Here is a 23,359-nt window from a genome sequence, read left to right on the forward strand (position 1 = left end):
GATCGGGTGCTTCTCATTTCTCTAAGCAAACTTTAGAGTTCCAGAGTAACATTTAGCTCTAGGATCATTGTAATACTAATCCAGGCTAATGTTGACCACGTTCGGAATAAAGGAATTGAATCTTTCCATTTTATCAGACTGTGGACACTCAGTTAGATATTCAAGGGTAGGCACTCAGGACTAGAGTTGTTTACAATGACAGGGGGGTTGTAACTCTAAAGGATATCATAATCTCTATTGGTAGAGCCCCAGGAGAAGAGTATCTATATTGCAGGGTATGAGGATCCGATGGTCAGGGAATCTAAACAGGGAAATGAGTTGGTTCCCTGGAGTATGGTGGCAGGTACACTGAATGCCTCCAAAGAAAACATAAAACTTCCAATGCTGCAGCGGTAGCTGATTGGGTAAAATGCTCTCCTGGAACAATTCCAAGCAAACTTTTTAATGCGATTTGATTCAAAGATAATTTGCTCACAGGAAACTTGGATTTGTTCTGATTTTAGTGAAGTAGTGTGGCTCACTGGTTAGAGGCGGCAGACCCGAGAGCAGAGGACGGCCCGGGACCAGGGTTCGATTCCCGGCGCGGCAGGTTTCTGGCCAGGGTCAGCGGACTCGATAATTCTCTCGCCTCGGTGCCCACTCTGATCAGCGATCACACTCGGCAACTCTGGGCATTAGCTTGCCTCATCCTCACTAACGGCCCCACCAGACCGCCGGGGATGCCTGGTCTCACCCTGGAGATACCCATTAAGGGACCATCTCTCAGGGAAGCCAGGAAGGGTTTCGCAGCGGTCGAAGCGCCTTGGGACCCTACGGGTAAGTAGTGCGCTATATAAATGCCTATACATTTTAAATACAATCTTTTCTCTTGTACAGCAAAATCGACAGTAAATGGTCATGTCATTAAAGTTTTAGCTATTTAACTTAGTGGCAGTATAAACCGGAACCCAATGGTTTTTGTCCGTCCCTCAAATCTTTGTATGAAGCTGGCTTTGGGCAATTCAATAAGAAGACTGCATTCTTCTTTTCTTGTGGTAAATATTTATATCCCCCCTGCAAGGTCGTCTGACTATCTATTTGAGTCTATGTTCTCTTTTGTGAATAATATTAGCATCTCTGAAGCATGCACACTGATATTTATGGTTGCAGATTTTAAAGCTAAAATCTCCAATTGCTCTTCTGTGACCTTTGGAAACCAGAAGTTGGAAGAGGTATGGAGTATTCCAGGCACAATTTTTGCCAGGTAAGATTAGATCAGGCAGGGGTTTCCTGGATTGCCTCAGAACCAATAACTTTGTTGCTTTAAAAGGCAGATTTCCAGAGGATTCCCGAGCCTCTTTTACTTTCCATTCCTCTCGAGGGCAATCATTACTTGATTATATTGTGGTTTCTTACCAAATGCCAGGCGCCTGCACACAGTTTAAGGTGTTGAGGACCGATCTGAGCAACAATAGTATTTTCTTGGTGGTTATCAATTTAGAAGTCAAGGTGCTCGAGTCCTGGAATCCCAGAGATGATACAATTGTTTTTAACTAAATAAAAGGGTGTAGCATTTGGCCAAATATTAAAATGATAAGATTGGCAGGATGTGTTAAAACGGCGATTTCTGGTCAAGAGAACCCTATTGCATGGTTTGAGAAGCAGTTGTCTCTTTCAATCGTGTGGGAGTAAACACAAGCTACTAATGCTAAACACCTGGTGGCTACCTCCTCTGAGGTAAAAAAGGTAAATCGGGTGCTAAACTCCCCAGTAATCGAACAAATTAAGCAGCCATCACTATTGAAGCAAAGGGAAATCGATCAGTTGAAGTAGGTTAGAAAAAGACTGTAAGCATCCAAACACAGAAGGGAGAAGGATCGGAAATGGATTAAGCTGAAAGAAGTCGCATTTTCTGGTGATTTGAGTAAGTATTAGTCCCTAATAACTGAATATTGTGATAGTAGATTTAATACTGAAGCAATTTTAATAACTGATGCAGAGTGGATCCAATATATCTTGCAGCTATACGCTTTTAACTCTAGTGGCAGGTTTCTGTTAGAGTCAACTAATGAGTCCACCACACTAAATGTATATGGCGCTCCATGCTGTAAGGAGATAGAGAGTTTTATAAAGGGTGCTAGGTTGTCTGGGATGATGGGTGGATGATCTCCCTGGATCTTTCATTGAACAAGATGTTTCTGTATGGGCCCTTTTTCTCCATCTTGTGTTTCAATATTGTTATTTGCATGGGACCATACCGTCCTTTTGGACATGAAGTATAGCTGTGTCCTCATATAAAAAAGGGTCCTAAAACCTCTACTGCCAGGCAGATTGCATTATTGGATATGATTGGTAAACTGTTCGCCAAGAGTATTCTTCTTCACCTTCTGGACTTTTCATGTCACACGGAAATCCAGGACGGGTTCCCCAGTGGTACAGCGCTGGGACGCTCCAGGGTAACCACGCGCTCTATAAATCCAACATTCATTGTGGAGCAGGCTGGCTTTCAAATGCATTGTGGCACCCTAGATAATATCACGGCCCTCCAAACTCTATGAGAGGGAGCCAGGGCTTGTCTAGTAAAGTAGAAACTCACAATGGGCTGGAGCAAGGGTGCTTCCTAATGCCCCTCCTCTTTCCTCTATATATGTCTGACTTGCCGAACAGAGCCGCACAATGTAAGGGAAACCCACCAAAACTAGGAACAATTAATTTTGGTTGTCTTCTCTACATGGATGACACCATTTTGTTAGATTTATCCCCAATAGGTTTACAGAGGTGTCTCTCAGAGTTAGGCAACTACGCTGATGAACATTTCCTAAAAGAGCAAAGTTATGTTTTTTAGGTCCCGGCGGTGCAAGGTTAGGAAAGATTTGCATTGGTCTTTAGGGAAAGACAAGCTAGATCTGGTGAAGCTGTACCCATGTTTAAGTAGACTTTTTTATAGTAACTGTTCTAATAGTGATCATATTAGCCAGTGCAGAAGTAAGGCAATATCTCTGGCTTCAGCAATTGGCAGGTTATATAAATTTCATGGGCAAAGATATTTTACCCATGCTCTGGCAGTATATGAGATCGATATTCTGACCTCATTGAGTTATACCTGTGAGTTAATGGATGAGCGGTACTTGTCCATCTTTAAGAAGGTGAAGGGGTGTATTTGGCACTAGATATGTAACATGAATTATGCAGTTGCTCCAATGGCATTCCGCTTGAATTTAGGCTTCTCTCCACAACTGTGTTTGCTATCACTGCAACTTTAAAGTGGGGGGATAGTATATTGAATAGTAATCCGGGGTCCATAGAACTGCATTAAAACATGACGCCCCTCATTTATGAATAGTGATGCATCGCTGCGTGAAATCAGCGATGCATCACTTTTCATAGCGCCCTCCTTGTGACATGATGGATGCATCATATCCACGGTATGATGCATCATGTTGCAAGGAATGACAGATACGTCAGTAGTACTGACATATCTGTTGGCACAAAAATGAGGAATTTCTGGAGATGAGTCTGAAGCGCCACACAACCCCAGAAATGTAGGGGGGAGGGCTATGGATATAGCACTGCGTCATTAGGCAGGAGTAAGGTTTTGCCGCATTTGTGTCCTAGAAGTGGCGCACATCACTTCTACGAGGCTTACTTGCGTGGAAATGCCCCCCTGCATACACTATACCTGATGCAGGAATAATGTAGTGAAGGGGTTTACAAAGTGACGAATCTGCTTAGATGTGCCACTTTGTAACTAGAGCGCAAAAGTGGGCATGTTTTACGCCGTCAATGCTTCACAAAAAGTGACGCAACTGTAGCGCAAAACTGACGCAGGGCCTTATAAATAAGGCCCAACATCTTTTTCTGTCTGAAGGAGAGAAGTGCTGCTTTTTCAAATTATGTGAAAGCACTGGATATGTTTGGAATTGGGCAAAGTGAAGTGGGACCCCTTCCAAAGCCTACTTTAAAACATATGATTAAAAAATCAATCTACGAAGTTAGACAGAAAAGAGATATTGTATTGTGTTCTCAACACATTAGGAATGATATAATTGTGGAGAGTAGCATTTGTAAAAAAATCTCAATCATATGTTCAATGGAACCTTCCCCATTGTGTGCGTGGAATCATTTTACCATTAAGGCTGAATTTGCTTCCTCATAGAAATATTATGGGAGGGATTACCAAGGGAAGAGAGAATTTGTGACCTCTGCGTGAACTATGTTCAAGATTGAAAAGATGTGCAATTTTTTTGTCCCTTTCTGCACCACAAGGTCGACTGTTAAGACCATTGTTCCAAAAGTGTAATATTGACTTGGCAGCAGAAGCCTCAAATGTGTTTTTGCACCACCCTCGGAAATAGCCTATTCAAAACTGTTTACCTTTTTTAAATAATTCTTAAATATCTTTTAGATAGGACTATATTAATTGTATTTGTCTTTGACGAACATGGTCTTATAGTGTAGTAAGATTTTCACAATCTAATTGATTTATAGTGTTTACATTGCTTTGCTAATCTGATTGCACTGAATTCTATGGCTATAATGTACTATACTTGCACTATTGCTTACATTAGATTCCCTATGTTTGGATAGGGCTTGTATTTTGCACCTAAACAATTGAGCATTTGCACTTTATTAGTCCAATACATTTTTACAGAAGTGGAGTGTGTTGACACTTTAAATGATTGTGTCAAGTAGTTTACACTGGGCCCGATTCACAGAATGAACTTAAGACTCAATCCTAAACTTACTACTATTTTGGTATTCACAGAATGCACTTACTACTTTTGGTATTCACAGAAGTTAGGATTTTGTCTTAAGTCTGTCTTAAGTCTGTCTTAAGTTTGTCTTAAGTCTGTCTTAAGTCTGTCTTAAGACAAACTTAAGACAAAATCCTAACTTCTGTGAATACCAAAAGTAGTAAGTTCATTCTGTGAATGCCAAAAGTAGTGTGTGCATTCTGTGAATGCCAAAAGTAGTAAGTGCATTCTGTGAATACCAAAATAGTAGTAAATTTAGGATTGAGTCTTAAGTTCATTCTGTGAATCGGGCCCCACATACACTATTATCTTTGAGAACCGTTTATTGTAGATCTTTGTGTATTTTTACGGGGACCTCTTAGGGTTCCAAATCTTAAATAAATTTGACTTGACAAAATAATAAATGACGCCAGTAGTTGAGCTAAACATGACCAATACGAGGACATAGACTGCTTTGACATATCAATTACATTAGTAAAAACCAAAGGCTAATGGTGCCATTGATAGCTTCTACATACGACCCCTGATTCTTGTATCTCTTATTGAGGATCCTTCACAACATCTACAGTTTTGTACTCCACAGCAGACAGCCTTCTTCTTATGTATGCCTATGACACAAATGGCATTAAAGCCAGAGGGATTAGGGTGAGCATATGAACATGGCTAGAAAGCAAATCAAGTGATGTAATGCAGCTGTCCTCTCTTCTTTCTTAGCACGTAAGGCTTGCTCACGGATTTGAAGATTTAGTGCGTCAGGATGAACGGTTTGAGATCTCTGCCGACGTGACACTGGGGCTGGTGTGCTTCCGACTAAAGGTAAGAGGGAAGACTAAAAAGTAAAACCTTTCTACTTTCCAGCGATGTGCATCCCACTTTCAATATTATACAGATTGAACAGCTGTCAGTTAACCAACCTCTCCTGAGGGGAAACAAATGATGGATCACAGAAGTCATTCTCATCAAGGGCCATATCTGGCTAGAGGCTACCTTCCTCACTTAGTATGAAATGAGTGATCCCAATTTTCAGGTTTTAATGTCAATAACACTTATCTTTGTGCCCTTTAGGGGAAATCCTACACATTAATAATCAACATCCTTAAAGCATGAGGATCTGAAATGCGTTTTTTACAGTTATTACTATGAAGCTATGGCTCGTTCACTTTAATGATTGCAATGTATTGTCCACTATGGTTCTTTGGAGCAAGGTCGGTCTGGGGCATAAATCAGGCCAAGAGACAGCCGAAAAAGTGGCGCATACTTAAAACAATTGTGGCCTCATGCTACAAAAACGTGTCCTCATACTAAAAAAAGTGGCCCTAATTGGCAAAATATTGCAGCTTGGAACTTTCTGACATAGCTTCTTGATGGTCTTTGAGAGTTACAGGGACACATGTTTCTCATTGCTGCTGGCATGGTTTGTGAATTTTAAATATTGATCATGATGACACCACCCGTGTCGAGGCCCCACCTCCCCCAAAATTGAAATATCTGACACAGTGATCAATTCCTAGGCCCAGCTGCAGTGCACTGTGGCGGAACCACCTGCTGACTGTCCAGCAACAGAGCAGATTCGGTGCTTCCAAACACAGGACAAGCAAAAAAGTAAGTAAGAAAGGAAGAAATTAAGAAAGAGAAAGAACAATAGCACTAGAGAGAAGGCAAGAAAGAAAGAATGAAAGAAAGGGCATGAAAGAGGGCAGGTAAAAGAGATAGAAGGTAAAAAAAGACAAGAAACGAGGTAAGAAAGGAATGAAAGAAGGGGTAGAAAGAAAGCATTAAGACAATTGAAAGAAAGAACGAAGGAAAGGGAGAAAGAACGAAGAAAAGAGAGAAGGAACAAAGGGAAGAGAGAAGGAAAGAAAGAAAAAGAAATCTGGAACATCAAAGTAATAAATAAAAATGAGTTGTAACTCTGCATTTATCTTGACACATTTGCTGCTCTTCAAAGTTAGAGGTCAAATGTCAAGCTATGTCTTCTGAGACATTGCAGCTTTTTTAACATGAGGATTGGTGTTTACAATCTCGTTTCACTTTGCAGTCAGAGACAAAATAGTAAATGAATTATGTAATAAACTTGCGGAAGCACAGGAAAGGCTGAAGGCAAAATGAAAGGTTGTGCTATGTCATTTTGTGTAGCACAGCAAAATGTAAATACCTGTAAATTAACTGTACACATTCAGCAGTTATGAAAGCAAAACATAAGCACATCGATTTGGTAGTTGTTAAGTGTGATGGAAACAAAGATTTTAATAGGATCAAAACAATTCAAGACACTTTACTTGGTGATGCACTAATGACAACTATTCACTGAAACCCGATTTCCACATATTATTTGTCTGCAATATAGTTTTATCTGTAACAATGTATGCCTGTGCAAATGTAGTGTAAATTTGACAGTAAAATGCACTGTTTGTAAATGACAGACGGCTACCACACTATGCTTTAGTTACATAAAACAAAATCACCCGCCTCATGCCCAGGAATGCGAGGTGGGTTGTGAAAGTTTATCATTCTAAAAACTGGGACAGGGTTCTTAAAAGTCTGGGAAGCATGCAAATCATTGTTTCTACAGATCCAGTTGAAGACACAACAGTTATGTTTATGTTGGCTTTATACTACATCTGCTCCTACCTCAACTACATGGCCTCGACTCCCCTGCCGGAAATTAACCCCCTCCTCTCCTCCTCTGCTCCCACAGAGGGCTATGGAGCTTACAGTGTTTTGGAAACACCAGAGGTGGTCTAAAGATTGCACCCCTTGGGACTGTTTTGATTCTGATGGCCGCTCATGTTATGGCAGATGCCTCCTGATGACTGGAGTCAAAGCTCATATGCATGATTCACTGCTCTTGCCAATCACAATCAATGAACTAAGTGAACTGGGCATTAAAGAAGTGTCCTCAACACACATTTAATAATATCAAAATGCACCAGTAACATGAGGGACAGATCTAAAAGGATTTAAGTAGCTGTTATGGGTAATATGGACCAGATACTGTGATTTTGCAAACAATGATTTGTGATGTTATAACAGTTGAAAATATAGCATGAAGCCTTTCAAAGAAGCACCCAAAAATGGTGTGTATTTCATTACTATTAAAATATGTATTTGAGAACGAAAAAGGAAATGCATACCCCCTATACTTTGAGAGTGAGAACAGTTTATTTAAAAGAATAGTATTCATTTAGAGAAAATCCGACTATTCTAATCTCTCTACAAACTGATCCGAATGTGTATCTGTTTTCTGGTGTTTTTATAGATATACATATTCAATTGAGCTTAATGTGAAAATGCTTATGGGTTTGATTTAGAGGGGATGGTAACGGGATAGTTGACAAAAATGCTGGCAGTCCCATCTTCCCACCTTTCGTTCTTCCACGCCTCACCTAGAGATCAACGATGGGGGAAAACTCTTGCAGCTCAGCAGCTGCCAGGACACAAGTTATTAGAAGGCCCGTCCCATCCTACAAGGGCGTTCTAATGCCATAACTACCTTCTTTTTTCCTATTCAGATCCTCCATGAACACTAGGGCAGTGCCAGGCAGGAAAAAGGCTCAAATATCGCAGCACTATGGTATTGTTTTCCATTTTTTTTAAAAGTGGCAACAGAGCAGGGTCAGTTCAATGGAAAAAAGAAGAGTAATCTTTTAATACTTTTTGCATGTGTCTCGCAAAAAGTTGTATGGCTATAGGAACTGAATTATCCACTTCTCATTAGGCTGTGCCTTGAATGGAATGAAAAGGAAAATGGGCAGACAGGAGTACACACTTGAATACATGGTATGCACAAACATGATTGTATTGATTGTTGCATTTTATAATTCTACGATGTATGGCTTTAAAAATAATATTTAAAATCTTTAAGCAATGTATTCTATTCATGTAATATATTTCTTGTAGGGATCCAATGAATTGAATGAAGCACTACTTGAAAACATAAATCAAACCAAAAAAATTCATATTGTTCCCTGCAAGCTGAGGGACAAGTTTGTGTTGCGGTTTGTCATCTGTGCCCGCACAACGGAGTCTCATCATGTCCAATTTGCCTGGAAACACATTAAAGAGTTGGCAGTAGAGTTACTGAATGGTGGATATCGGACCCAGATAAGGAATTGAACAAGGTAAGGCTTTTCTCTTTTCTTATTAAGTGTGAGGCTTTGCACATAGAAGAGGAGGGAAACTTGATAAAGGAAATAGGGGCCAGATTTACAAAGAAGTTACACAAAGCAGCACAGTAGAGTTACTGGTTAAATAGGAGAGAGCATAACAGCACCATATCTACAAAGATGTGGCACCGTTCTGCCCTCTCCCTATGCTTAGGCAATTTGGGCTGCCACGCACCCATGCAGACACCGTTGCACCATGTTGCAATGGTGTTTGTGTTATGATCAGCATAGTTTAAGGCAGTTTCCTCCCCGGACGTGTGCTGTAAAATGCAGCACACATAACAAAATAAACAAGCTAGGAGAAATGAAAATATTTCTCCTCATTAATCCTGGCTAAGGGATGTGCAGGATTTCTGCTCAAATCCCTTTCTGCAATTCTTTGTACATAGGTACTTGCATCATAACCCATAAGAGGTAGCATGGGAACACCCATGCACCACTCAAGGAACAGCCCCCTTGCTGCATAGTAATGCCTTGCATTACTTTGGGTTACAATCAATGCAAATTGTTAGTTGTGTTGGATTTTAAATACCAGCTCAACACTTTACGTCAGGTCCATGTTAAAAAAGTAACGCAAACCTGACCCTAAGTCTTTGTAAATCTGAGCTTAACTTAGTAGGGAATTTCATAAATCTATGCCCTAGACTTCCTGGTCAGAAAGAGTGATGTTTGTGTACATCTAAAGTTGTCGGCTCCTTGTTGACCTGGGAGCTTGCTTGGTTCTGGAATTTCAATAGACTATGAACATCTTACACATTTGGAGAAGAACTTGGACAACTGAGCCTGTGTCATGACTACCAAGCACTAAGAAGTGAAGTAGTATATTTTGAAGAGCAGGCACTAGCATCTTAACTGACACTTTGTTTTGTTTCTCAAATTAAGTTGGATAAAATAGGCTCATAAGTGTCATTTTGGGATTAATCCTTTCCAAACTTTAACTGTTGTAATACCATTGGATTTCCTCTTCACAGTCTTAACACGCGAGGCGTGTCTTTCCTTTGGAAACAAGCACCACTTGTTTATTTATTTTTAAAAAGGTTCCTTTATATGCCACACTCCTCCTCTCCTAGGTACAAATTTCTCCTGTCCCATACCACTTCCAGTTTTCCCTGACACCTTTAGAGACTGATGCCACTTTGTCCCCCTTATAGATGAGTGTTGGTTTGCTTTTTTGTATCATTTGTATCTCTCTCTCACTCTTTCTCTCTTTCTCGCTCTCTCTTTCTCGCTCCCTCTCTCTCTCTAGTGGCTCTTAAATAGCACCCACATCCTCTCAATGGAGTACTCCTGTTTCTGCTTGAAGGATGCTAATTCTTTCCTTATCATCAGTCTTGGGAGTGTTTGGGCTCATGGGAATGCTGTGTGTGCTGCCACTTTGTTTTACTCAGCACTTTATTTCTGGATGATATTAGGTTATTTCGCATATTTTCACTATTCTGTCCATTGTCTTTACTTTGTGGGATGTCAATGACTTTCACATTGCAACATGTCCACACTTATTTTGGGTAGAACATATATTTGGTGTAGCAATATTTCATTCCTTACCTTTTCCCTAGATGGTTACCCTCCCCCACCTAGAGGCTGTTTTATAGCTGGCCTGTAGCACTGTAGGCAACACCAGCTGGGTTAGAGTAGACTGTGCTGATATGGCCATTGCACCTGGATCCTATGCCTGCAGATTCATAGAATCAAATTGTTTCCTCTTCCAGGCAGAATGGGTGCCACACAAGGTAGAAATTGCATTTTGTTGTGCCTGACCTTTATATGCTGCGTTTGCGCGTTGCAATACCATACCTCTGGATTGTTGCCATGACAGCTAGGCACCAGAACTACATGTTTCAGCATTCGCTCTCCAACAAGATAAAAGTTCTAAGACCTATTGGGAAGAAACCATTGTAGAAGCAAAACAGCTCACCAATATGCAAGAAACCCCAAAATTGAAATTGGGAAAAAGTGGGAAAAGGGGTTCAAGCCCAATTGCACCTATCCTGTATACTGCCTAGTTTTTTTGTATGGTGCCACGGATCGGAGATTCTTTTCCCTAGATCTCCCAGAACAAGAAACTTGTTCTAACAAACAATTTCTTCAACAAATGATCCAGCACACAAATCAATGTATTAGGAATCTGTACAATAATAGTCATTGAACACAGGTCAAAAAAGCTAAAAAAGTTCAGTAGCAGAGTCTTCGGATGTTTTTTTTGAAGTTTAATCTTTATTTGTTTCTTCACTTATGTAGCCAACGCGTTTCGTCCTCCACGGACTTCTTCAGGGCTACAAACAATATATATACATATACACACAATTAAAATATGTACAATAAATACAATACAAAACATTATTTTCCACATTTCAATTACTGTCAACATATTAAAAGGAACTGCAACATAATTCTAGTGATAGTTTCTAAAAAATTTGGCCAAAACCCTGTTGAGTTCCGATTCCTTACATCACATCTATTTACACAATCTTTATACATTTTTACAGATTTACAAAGGACACATAAATAGCATTGTTGTGCACTCAAACTCTGCTACTTGCTTAATTGTATAACCTAGAAAGGCAAACGGAGGTGGGCCTATCAACCTCATTATTTATGAGACTTAAGGTGGGCTTGGGATGTTATATTTATACATACTAGAAGGTTGGCAACTATATAGTTGTCAAAGAATACACGTAGAATCATTTTTAGATTGTAAAGCCTAGTGGGTTAGCTTACCAAATGGGGTGAACTCTTCTTGATATTGAGTAAATAACTGTTCTTCCATACGGAAAAAACTGCAGTGTATATTTAGATTTATTCTAAAATAAAGGATTTAGAACCATATTAATGTTTCACATATTGTATAGCCAGTGATGTCATTGTCATCATCTCAAATATATACGCCTACCGTTTATTAGGTGAAAAGACATTTCAATTCCATTAGGTGAGAAGATAAGGGTCAGATAGCCCAGTGTGACAGGAGTCTGAAAACGCGAAATAAAAGTGCTTAGAGCCTATATCATTTTATATTATATTAGTGTTTAGTCTATTGCAGAAGGATTGCTGTACTTTTCTTTAGCATAAATGTCATGCCATAAACCAACTTATTTAAGGACACCTAAGGGTGTTTATTTTTGGAAATACCGGACACCATATGGTGATCCTGCAATATTTCTAAGTGAAATGGCATTCAAGAATATTGCTGGGAAGGGAATTGCCCAATGTCCCGAAATATATGGTTTACTCTATCACTAAAATTGTGGTACCTCCTTCAAGAACTATGATTATCACCTATTGAAATACAAACAGCCCCATGAGCTGTAAAAATCAGTGTTCCGGAAAAACTGATAATAGAATCGATGTGTGGAAAACAGGGGCCGCCATATTGTAAAATTGCAGTCCCCATAAATACATCAGCTTAAACATGAGCTGATATATCTAGGATATAAGAAATAATAAATACCAAGTGGTCAGGTAGCAAGGTCTATAAACCAAATATTACATAGAAAGTAACAGCATAGTTCTTAGTGGGGCATCTATCTAATTTAAAAAACTATACTAACAGCGTTTTGCTTACTTGTAAAAGCAGGTCATGCCGAGTCCATCGCGTGGCGTCTTCTCTTGTGATGTCTAAATCACAGAGAAAAGCGAGCGTTTTTATAATAGATTAAATTGGTTAATTACTGTCACCTGCAATTGATATTTGACTGATAATGTCAAGGATTGTGTAATTCTAATGTAAGACGGGCGCCATCTTAAGCGTCCCGAGTATGCCTTTTGTTAACCTGTGTATATCACTAGCTACAGAAATCACATCTTGTTTATAGAAATTGAAAAATGAAAACCCAACAGGTCATAGTTTTATGAAAAACGGACTGGAAACAAATTGAAAGCGTGTACGTGGAAAAATTGTCACGTAAGTTGTAATGCCGATCGAACCACTATAACGTCAATCTTTCTAACGGAAAAAATGATTTTATCTATTTTCATTTGTCGTAGCGCTTCGGGTAATGTAATCATTTCCCGAACACGCCATGTTTGTTAACATATTTCTAATTCTACTAAATATGTATACGGCGGCTCATATTTGGACGCCATGTTGGTTAGGGGTCCAATTACGTTTTGAGGCATAGTTAACGGGTGCCATCTTTTAATATATAAACACTTGGGTTTGCTAGTACTATAAAGCCAGTTTGTTGTTACTCGAGTTTGGGCACCATTTTGTAGTGTATAAACACTTCGGTTTACCAGTAATACAAATGCCATATTATTGTGGTTCGAATGTGGGCACCATCTTGTAATGTTGAGATGTCATCATAGCAACATGTATCAGATGGGGCATATTTCTAATCCCACTGGATATGTGTACGGCGGCTCATATTTAGAAAGTAAGGTAAAAAAGATTTAAGAATTTTCATTCTACAAATCTGAATAATAAAAGAAGAGCAATTATAAAATTATGCATTTTATGGTAACGATGGCTCAAGCACAGAGGTCATCATGATGTTAACATTTTAAAGTTTGAGAGAAATTTAAGTTTCCATTTTGTGAGTTGACTCAAAGATCATCAGTCTAGGAGGTTTAGTCTAGATATAAAAGCTATATTATCGCAATGTTCCCAGTAGAGGATGACATATTGCATTTTCAATTTCAACATTATGGTTAAGCCCGTTGTTTAATCTATAAGGTGGAAAAGTAAGGTAAATCTATATTTCAGAACAAGTAGTTAGAATTACAACCAAGATACAGGAATACAGGACAAATTATTATTACTGGTCACGCATTGCAGAATTTTAAAGAGCACATACTGAATTGAAATTAAGGTTATCCTAAATTACAGGAAATTATGCAGTTCTGTGTTTGTATTGAGGCCCTGACTAGTCGTCCTCAGTCTACAAATCCAGCCTGCCTCAGCTTTCCTTAGGGACAATTCCCTATTTACACCTCTTTGCGGGGTCTGTACCTGTTCCATTGCATGGAACCAAATATTCCTTTCATTGGGGTGGTGTTCTTGTATGTGTGTCGCTACAGGGTATCTAGCATCATTATTCTGTATTGCCCTAATATGTTCTTGAACTCTTATTTAGCTTTTTTGACCGGTGTTCAATGACTATTATTGTACAGATTCCTAATACATTGATTTGTGTGCTGGATCATTTGTTGAAACCCCCCCAAAATTGAGATAACCCCAAACTTTATCTCAAAGGTTCAATCTGAGGTTGATCTTGCACAAATAGGCACTCTACCTGTCATCAATTTAGCATAATAATAAACGTAAGTAACTGGGGGGGTGGAACTTGCTATCGACCAAGATGGCCACTTGAGCCGAGTGCTCCGTAAAACCGTCTAATTATCCGATAAATATCCTGCTACTGCTTGGAGCTTGGGAGCTGCATCTGTACCCCCAGGGTTCCAAAGATCTGTTGAGGCGTATTTGCGGTGGCCCCAACTGTTGTAATGTGTCCTGGGCCGAAGTTGGAGCGATTGACCTAGGTGGCCGTGCTGGGGCTCTGACGCTGGGCTTGCATAGGTGAGGAGGCCGGAGCATGCCCGAAGCTGCTGCGGCCTACAGACGGGCGGTGAACGCAAGGAGTCGCGGCCTGTGCGCGAGGCGAAGCCCCGGCCTGAGATATCGCAGCGTGACCTAAAGGTGAGAACCTGGCCCCCTGGAGCGCTTCTCCGGGACTCAGTGAGGTCTCTGCTGCCGATCCCGGCTCCCGCATTGGTACAAAATACAAAATTGTAGGAGGATTGAAGCACTGAGGGCATATGCTGAGAGGATTTAACCCACAAGTTGCTAGGTGGGCAAACCGGCACCAGCAGGGAACTCGCTCCCCTTCACACCGTATAGTGAGAGAAGCATGAGCTTGCGACTGCGACTGCTGAGAGGCCGCCATTATTGAAGACATCGCACAGAGCTGGTAACCACCAACGAGGGCCTAAACGCACCAGGCAGTACTGTGAGATCGACAGCAGGGTGATATAATTCAATGCACGCCTGGAGAAGCGGTGCACCTTCAGACGGATGGACTAGATGCGTGGAGGCATGCCAGATGGGCACACGAAGTGGGGGAGAGCTGAACTGTGCAACTGGTGAGATTGAGCCTCTACGTGGGGAATGCTGTGGTTGAGAACTGACTGCAGTAACGGAGATTCCCTAGGTTAGGGAGTGGCGGCGCGTGGCAATAAGGGAAAGCTGGATTGACCCCCCCAGCACCCACCAACATAGAAACAGAACGTCCAGATGAATAGCAACAGCGTCAGTTACTGGTAGTGTGGACCTGTGCCAATGCAGGGCTGCCAGCCAGAGTGAAAGCTGAGGCCCTGATACAAAGCCACCACTGGCCTGAGGTGGCTCCTGGGAACTCGACTTAAGACGTCAGCGATAAAGAATATTCGGCTCCCCCTGCTGCAGAGTTGCCCCTCTGAGTTGGTAGAGTCGGCCAGCTATGAGGTCAGCAAGCTGCCACGATGAGAAGAGAGGACAGGGCACAGCTGAAACTATTATTTGAACAGATGAGGTCTAAGTCCAGTGACGCATCCACAGAGGAAGCCTCCAGAATGCACGCCCAGTCTACGGAGGATCGTGGCCCAGATATCCGGGGTATGCTAGTCGCTATGGAGGAAAGCCTGCAGAGTGTTATCCTATAGAATGGATCGCATGGCTGAGAGGTTGGACAAACATGCTTAGATGATGGACATGTCCGAACAAATGCTCACGGATGTAGAGGAAGTGCATACCAGTCTCGACTCTGACCACAAACAACTAGGAAGAGTGCTGCGGGTCCAACAGGACAAGACTAAAGACTTAGAAGTGCTTTCCCGGCGCTGCAACCTTAGAATAACGGGACTTCCGGAGACCACACATACTATCAATATAGAGCAATTCACAGAGAAGTTGCTGAAGACCCTGCTGGGGGATGACTCGTTCTCGAGTATGTTCGTGGAAGAAAGAGCGCACTGTTCCTTGGGGCCTCGGCCGCCCCCCAGGGTACCACCCCGCCCCATAACAGCAAAGCTACTCAACTACTGAGATTGAGATTTTGCGTTGAAGTTGGCCAGGGAGGAGCAGCCATTGGGGTATGAAGGTTCTGTGATCTTGTTGTTTCCTGATTTTAAGATCCGCATCCAGGAGGCGCGACAACAGTTTTCCCCGATGAAAAAACAACTCTGCGAACTCGGAGTGGACTACGCCATGCTAGACCATGCAAAGGTACGCACCAGCAGGCAGGGCCGATCCCGAATCTTCTTAGACCTGAAGGCCCTGCAGAAGGTGCTGAAAGACTGGGTGAGAGAACAACGTTCGAGTCCGGAGGGGCAGCTGCTAGACGAGGCAGCAGGAGGGCGACTGGAGGAGCAAGATTGACTTGCAGCTGGCAGCAGAGTGCAATAAGTATGGTCCTTCCCAGTGATACAGTTGGACGTGATGTTTGGAATTAGGGGCGAGAGAGGGTCTGGAGCTGGGTGGGTGTGGGTGTGGGGTGGTGGGTAGCATAATGTATATGCTTCATCGCATATCGGGACCCAGTCAGGGAAAGAAGCGGCTCACTGAGGGCCACTGAAGATACTGACTGAACTAAGGCTCTGAACATAAGTGGGGTATATTGGGCCTGGACTGGGATGCATGGCTAGGCGGATGTGGTCCGGCGGGCTGACACTTTATAACTGGCAGTTGCCCGAGATGTAGTAGAGAGTACCTAGAGAGCAGGTACATGGTGGCCGGATAGTTCGCCTTGCTGAGCAACCTCTGCCCACACGTGAAACACACCTGGGACTGTTCCTTGTACTCGGGGGATAGGAAGGGAGGGAGGAGAAGGGGAAGGGAGAGGGGAAATGTTCGCGGTCATGTTGGGGGAGGTCAGATGTGGGAGGGGGGTGGGTGGGAGTTCAGAAGCAAACGGATATCCTTTCAGAGAGATGTTTTAACTATGCACATGCATGAAGTAAGTGAATGTTGTCGTCAGTACAGATCAAATTGCGAGATGAGACCGAACACGTGTGATGGGGGCACCTAGTAACAACTGTACTAACCTGCAAGTCGAAACGCTCCAAACGCTGACGTGGAACGTCAGGGGTATAAATGACCGCAGAAAACTCAGTAAGGTTTTACATTATCCTCACAATCATTCTATAGATGTAGCCTTGCTACAAGAGACTCACCTACCATACGATAGCCCCCTCCTATGAAGTAGAAGTCTACGGGACAATATACACACCACAGGTTTCACTACACATGCAAGGGGGGTGATCAGGTAGACCAACCCTAAATCTCCGTACACTTTGACACCACTAGACACAGACAGGGACGGTAAATATACAATATCTTGATGCCAGGAGAGAGGGATGGACTTAATCCTTGTGAACATTTATGGTCCAAACTACGACAACCCTGACTTCTTCGAGGCTCTGGTGACTGTAGCTACCAAGTACACTGACAGTAGGTTTCTCTGGGGGGGGACCTAAATCTGGTTGGAACCCCGAAGTTGATAGGTCGGGGCCCGGAGAGATGCCCCACAGCGGCCGCTAAGGCGCTGGAATGCGCAATGCTCCGCTTAGATATGCGCGATGTATGGCACTTGAGGTTTCCCCATAAAGGGGGGTACACACATTACTCTGCCTATTATAATCTCCATACCAGGATAGACTACTGGCTGGCATTTACTTCCCTCTACGAAGAGGTGCAGGGATGCAGGGTACTTCCCCGTACATTGTCAGACCATTCCCCTCTGTTGATAGCGATCACTACCCCCAAGAAAGGTGTACCACCATTCACATGGCGATTTTCCCCATTTTTGCTTTTAGACTCAGCCTTCAAGGCTGGACTTGCAGAAGCTATTGAGACGTTCTTTGCAACTAATGTGGGGTCTGTGGACCGTTTCCAAGTGATCTGGGAGGCCTTTAATGCTTACATTTGGAGCATAGCAATGGCTAATCACTCGAGGGCTCTCCGAGACATTCACAGGCGCCTGGCCAAAACTGGGAGAGCTGGAGCGGCATCAGCTGTTCAACGCGGAGGAAGCGGTGACCTCGGAAATTAAGACACTTTTGGTGGAATACCATGAGTCAGCAGACACCGAACTTAAACATCCAGGCAAATATACCACGGCTCGAGCATATGGGGAGGGGGAAAGACCAGGAGCGGTCCTGTAACAGTTACTCAGGCGCCGCAGTAAAGTGCTAGTTTTAGAACTCAAATCGGCGGACGGTGAGGTCCTGACAGAGGAGACAGATATAGCAGAGCGCTTTAGAAGTTACTACGCAGAAATGTATTCCGCACGTTCTATTGGGTCGGAAGAAGAAATTGTGGGTTATATCTCCTACATTAAATTGCCATTCCTTATGAATACGCATCGGAAATTCCTGATGAGACCAGTGTAAAGGGACAAGATAGCCCTGGCCCTGACCAGAATGCGAGCTGGCAGTGCACCTGGGACGGACGGCCTCACAGTGTCCTTCTACAGAGAATTCATTGATATTCTTCTGCCCCACATGTCTACCTTCTTTGACGACATGTGTCAAACTAGCAAAATGCCCATGATGAGGGAGGCAGTGATAGTGGCTATACCTAAACCCGGGAAGCAGCCAGAGGAGTGTGGGTCCTATCGTCCGCTCTCCTTGCTAAATGTAGATACGAAAATCTTTGCGAAAATCCTTGCTAACTGGATAGCTCCCCTCGCACAGATTCTAGTAGCCCCTGAGCAGGGTGGGTTTATTCCAGATAGGAACCTCACTTACAATTTACGTAGTGTCTTTAGGGATCTACAGCACACCAGGCAAGACACTAAGGCAGTCGCTGTATTTTTGGATATGGAGACGGCCTTCGACTCGGTTGAGTGGCCCTTCTTGTGTCAGGTCTTAATTAGGATGGGGTTGGGGCCGTTACTTCTGCAACTGATAGGGGTTCTGTATAATCAACCTTCAACCAGAGTTCAAATTGGCAATTTGGTGATGAAACCTTTTATTTATTATTATTTATTTTAGGTTTTTATAGAGCGCGTAGTCACCCTCGAGTATCCCAGCGCTGAAACCTCGTACTCCTAAGGGGGGGGGCAAGGGAAACTTCAAGTAGATCAAGGGAAGAGGAGGGTTTTGAGGGACTTCCTAAATCTTAGGAGGTTTGGTTCCGCTCTGAGGTTCGGGGGGAGAGCGTTCCATTTTCTGGCCGTGTTTACCGAGAATCTGCGACCGCCAAAGCGGGTTTTCTTCACCCTAGGGACAACGATAAGGTTTCCCTGTTCAGACCGGAGCGCTCTCGGTGGTCTGTATGGGGTGATCCACGTGCTCAGAATGGGGGGACCAGCATTGTGCAGGGTCTTGTGGGCCAGGCAGAGGGCCTTGAATGCGACTCTTTCCCTCACGGGGAGCCAGTGAAGTTTTCTCAACGCCGGTTTGGCCGATGTTCTTGATGGGGTGTTTGTGAGCAGGCGAGCTGCGGCATTTTGGGTTTTTTGTAAAATCTGGTAGGTGGCTTCCGGCGCTCCGAGGTAAATAGCGTTGCTGTAGTCTAGCCTTGCTAGCACTAGACCTTGAATTAGCAGGAGACGAGACTGGAATGGTAGTAGGGGAAGTACCTTTCTGCATGATCTAAGAAGCCCATAGCAGATGCCGGCTGTTTTCCTGGCCTGAGTCCTAAAGGTGAGATCTGTCTCCAGCCACACTCCTAGACTCTTGACCTCTGTTTTGGGGGAGGGGGGGTCACCCATACAGGCGGGCCAGATGTCAGGTGGGAGACTCGAGGTTTTGTGGCCGAGGAGCAGGATCTCTGTTTTTGACCCGTTGAGCTTTAGGTCAGAGTCGCTCATCCATTGGTGGACGGTGGAGAGACAGTCACGCAGGTTGGAGGGCTTTAGCTTGGGGTGTGAGAGGGTCACCACCAGCTGGGTGTCGTCAGCGTAGCTGACGATCGTGACTCCGAATGGGGCGACCAGCTCCTCCAGTGGGGCCATATACACGTTGAAAAGCGTGGAGCTCAGTGAGGAGCCCTGAGGCCCTCCACACCGGAGGGGGATTGAGGGGGAGCGGCTTTCTCCTTCCCAAACTTGGAAGGAGCGTTGGGAGAGGAAAGATGTAAGCCATCTCAGCGCACTGTCTTGTATGCCTGTGTTGTCTAGGCGCTGGGCTAGGACCTGATGGTTGACAGTGTCGAATGCCGCGCTGAGGTCCAGGAGGACCACTGCCACTGATCCTCCTGTGTCAATGATTTCCCTCGCTTTTTCTACGGCCGCCAGGAGGGCGGTGTCTGTCCCCTGACCTGGTCTGAAGCCAGTTTGGGAGTTTTTTAGGAGAAGGTTTGCCTCCAAGAAGTGGGACAGCTGTTTATTTGCAAGCTTCTCTGCAACCTTCCCTATCCAGGGGAGGAGCGAGATGGGTCTATAGTTGGACAAGTCCGTGGGGTCTAGTGACGGCTTCTTCAATAGACCTTTGACCACGGCCTCCTTCCAGCTTTGAGGGACTTCTCCTTGGGTAAACGAGGTGTTAATGAGGGCCGTGAGTCTAGCTGCAATGGTCAGAGCGAGGTTTTTTGTGAACCGTACGGGCACTGAGTCGCTGGGAGCGCCCCTTTTCGTGGCTGCTAGGGTGGTTGCCACTTCTTCTTCCGTGAATGGTCCGAATAAGGCCAAACGAGGGGGTTCGGATGAGTCCGTGGGATTTCTTGACGTGAGGGTACAATCCTTGGCTGATCCGGGGGTGGCCTGATTGGTGGTAGGTAGGGAGGAAAGGATTTTCTTAATTTTATTATCAAAGAAATTAGCCAGGTTGGCGCATTTCTCCTCGGCTGCTTTGGGGTCCAAGGATATCTGCGGGGGGGCTGGGACATGGAGAAGCTCTTTAAGGATGGAAAAAGTCTCCTTAGCAGAGCACGAGGAGTTCTTTATTCTTTCCTCAAAGAAGGAGCTTTTTGCGCTGTGGAGGGCTTGTTTGTATGCCTTCATGGCTGTTTGATAGGCGTTTTTGTTCGTCGCCGATTTATTTTTTCTCCAAGTCCGCTCCGTCTTTTTACACTCCTTCCTGAGGATGTTCAGGGCCGGAGTGTACCAAGGGGCATGGTTAATCCTTTTTACATGCTTGAGGGAGCATGTTAGTGGGATGAGGCTGTCTAGGGGGTTGGTGAGCCAGCTGTTAAAATCTCTATCGGCGGTGTTAGGGTCAGTAGAGAGGGGGCCGTCGGATTCCCTCAGCTTCACTTCCCATTCTTCTGGTCTTAGCTTGTTCCAACGTCTGGTTAGAATCTTGGTTTTCTGTTTAGGAACCGTGGCGGGCTGATAGGACCAGTGCATGGGGACCAGAAAGTGGTCGGTCCATGGAAGAGGGGTAGGGTCTTGGGTTTGGAGATTTTTGATGTTAGAGAAAACTGGGTCTAGGAGATGCCCTTTCTCGTGCGTGGGTTTCGAGTTCAGGAGCAGGAGGTCAGCTGACATGAGGTCTGCTTGGAGGTTGGCGGCCGTGTTGTCTGCCGGGTCTAGAAAGTGTAGGTTCAAGTCCCCTAGAAGGAGGAAGTTGGGCGTTTCTATTGTTTTTAAAAGGATGTGGTCCATCAGCGTGCTTGGGAAATCACCTGTCGCGCCTGGTGGTCGGTATACCAGCAGACCCGATAGTGAGGTGGTGGGGGAGATCTGGAGGGTGAAGTTACAGTTTTCACAGTCCTTGACCGTGCCCTCGTTGATCCTGCAGCTGAAATTGCTTTTATAGAGAATGGCGAGCCCGCCACCTCTTCCAACTGGTCTATCAAGGCAGCAGACTTGATAGCCGGGGGGGGTTGCATTGACCAGGTCCGAGCCGTTGCTGGAGGTCAGCCAGGTTTCGGTCAAAAATAGGGCGTCTAACGAGAGGGTTAGAGTGAGGAGGTTAATCTCGTGCGAGTGTTTTGCTAGCGACCTGCAATTCAGAAGGCCCAGTCGAAGCATATGGCTAGGTTCCGTAGCTTTGTGGGTGTCGCAAAGGGGACATCCTGTGAACGGGGTGTCATCCTTGAGAATGAAATCGCACTGAGGGTTTTTCTTTGTGTTCCAAAGACGGAGGGTATCCGGGGAGTAGGATTGGTGGGGCTGTGATTTGGGCATAGTGTCTGGTCCTAGGGCCGGCTGGGCCCGGACGGGCCCAGACGGGCTTGCCTTTGGCGCGCCTTCGGCGCGCTGACGGCGCGCCCGCTGCGCCCGTCCGCTGCGCGTCCGGTGATTGCACATTTTTTTATGGGTGGAGAAGGTGCGGGTGGGCGTGGCCTCGGGGTAGGCGTGGCCTGTCTACCTCGCCGTCAATGGCGGCACAATTGTTTGTATGCCGGTTCCTGCGTTGCAGCGAAAGGGTCGCTGTTCGGCGCTTCTATCGCCTGTTTTCCGTGATGGCAGGGGGTGAGTGAAATTTTTAAAAATGCAAAGAATGCGCAAGGTGAAAGCGAGAAAATACAATTTTTAAAAGCAAGAGGTCTCCCGGCTTCCGCCTCAGGAGAATTACAAGGTATGAATTAGTCGCGCTGAAGGCAGCGTATTTATACTGTGGAGGGCGGGTGGGCGTGGCCTCGGGGTAGGCGTGGCCTGTCTACCTCGCCGTCTATGGCGGCACAATTGTTTGTATGCCGGTTCCTACGTTGCAGCGAAAGGGTCGCTGTTCGGCGCTTCTATCGCCTGTTTTCCGTGATGGCAGGGGGTGAGTGAAATTTTTAAAAATGCAAAGAATGCGCAAGGTGAAAGCGAGAAAATACAATTTTTAAAAGCAAGAGGTCTCCCGGCTTCCGCCTCAGGAGAATTACAAGGTATGAATTAGTCGCGCTGAAGGCGGCGTATTTATACTGTGGAGGGCGGGTGGGCGTGGCCTCGGGGTAGGCGTGGCCTGTCTACCTCGCCGTCAATGGCGAGGTAACATCACTCGTGGGACGAGGCAGGGATTTCCACTGTCCCTGCTACTCTGTGATCTAGTGGTGGAGCCCCTGGCCTGTGCACTCAGAGAATACCACAGCCGCAGAGGCATTAGATTGGTGAACCTCAAATTGATAGTGTCAACGTACGCTGATGACACTTTATTATATATAAGCGACCCCCGAAAATAATCTCTCCTCCGTCTTACGTGAGGTTGGGTGCTTCAGTGCTCTATCTGAGCTAAGAGTCAATTGGCCAAAGTCAGTTATGGTCCCGCTCATGCCTGCTACTAAACAGCACGAACCAGAGTTCCCATTGCAGCGGTCTAAGGACTCTATCAGATACTTGAAAATTCAGGTCCACCCTGATTCGGAAGTCGTCTTCAGGGACAACTATGGCGTTGCTGTCAGTAGGTTAGAAGAAGACGTGGATTAAGCTGCCACTGTCCTTGATGTGCAGAGTCTCTACAATGAAGATGGTGGTGCTACCATGGTTTTTGTTTTTATTCATAAATATCCCCATGGTATTACCTGCATCCTTTTTTAGCCGGGTCACATCGTCATTGATAAAATTAGCCTGGGCGGGCAAGCACCCTAGGATAAAATGGTAGACACTAACCATGCCT

The 23,359-nt window shown here is 44.5% G+C and overlaps 1 protein-coding gene across 1 annotated transcript in view; it reads left to right on the plus strand.

The window, feature by feature from the left end:
* LOC147722438 (aromatic-L-amino-acid decarboxylase-like) overlaps nucleotides 1–23,359 on the plus strand; it is a 1,636,613-nt gene that overhangs the window by 566,279 nt on the left and 1,046,975 nt on the right. The window contains exons 12-13 of the mRNA XM_086964961.1: nucleotides 5,448–5,549; nucleotides 8,634–8,854. Coding sequence (XP_086821087.1) covers nucleotides 5,448–5,549; nucleotides 8,634–8,849 — 318 coding nt within the window. The 3' untranslated portion in view covers nucleotides 8,850–8,854. The remainder of the gene's footprint in view (nucleotides 1–5,447; nucleotides 5,550–8,633; nucleotides 8,855–23,359) is intronic.

The sequence above is a fragment of the Lissotriton vulgaris genome, chromosome 4_1 (assembly GCF_964263255.1).
Source record: "Lissotriton vulgaris chromosome 4_1, aLisVul1.2, whole genome shotgun sequence".
Classification (NCBI taxonomy): domain Eukaryota; kingdom Metazoa; phylum Chordata; class Amphibia; order Caudata; family Salamandridae; genus Lissotriton; species Lissotriton vulgaris.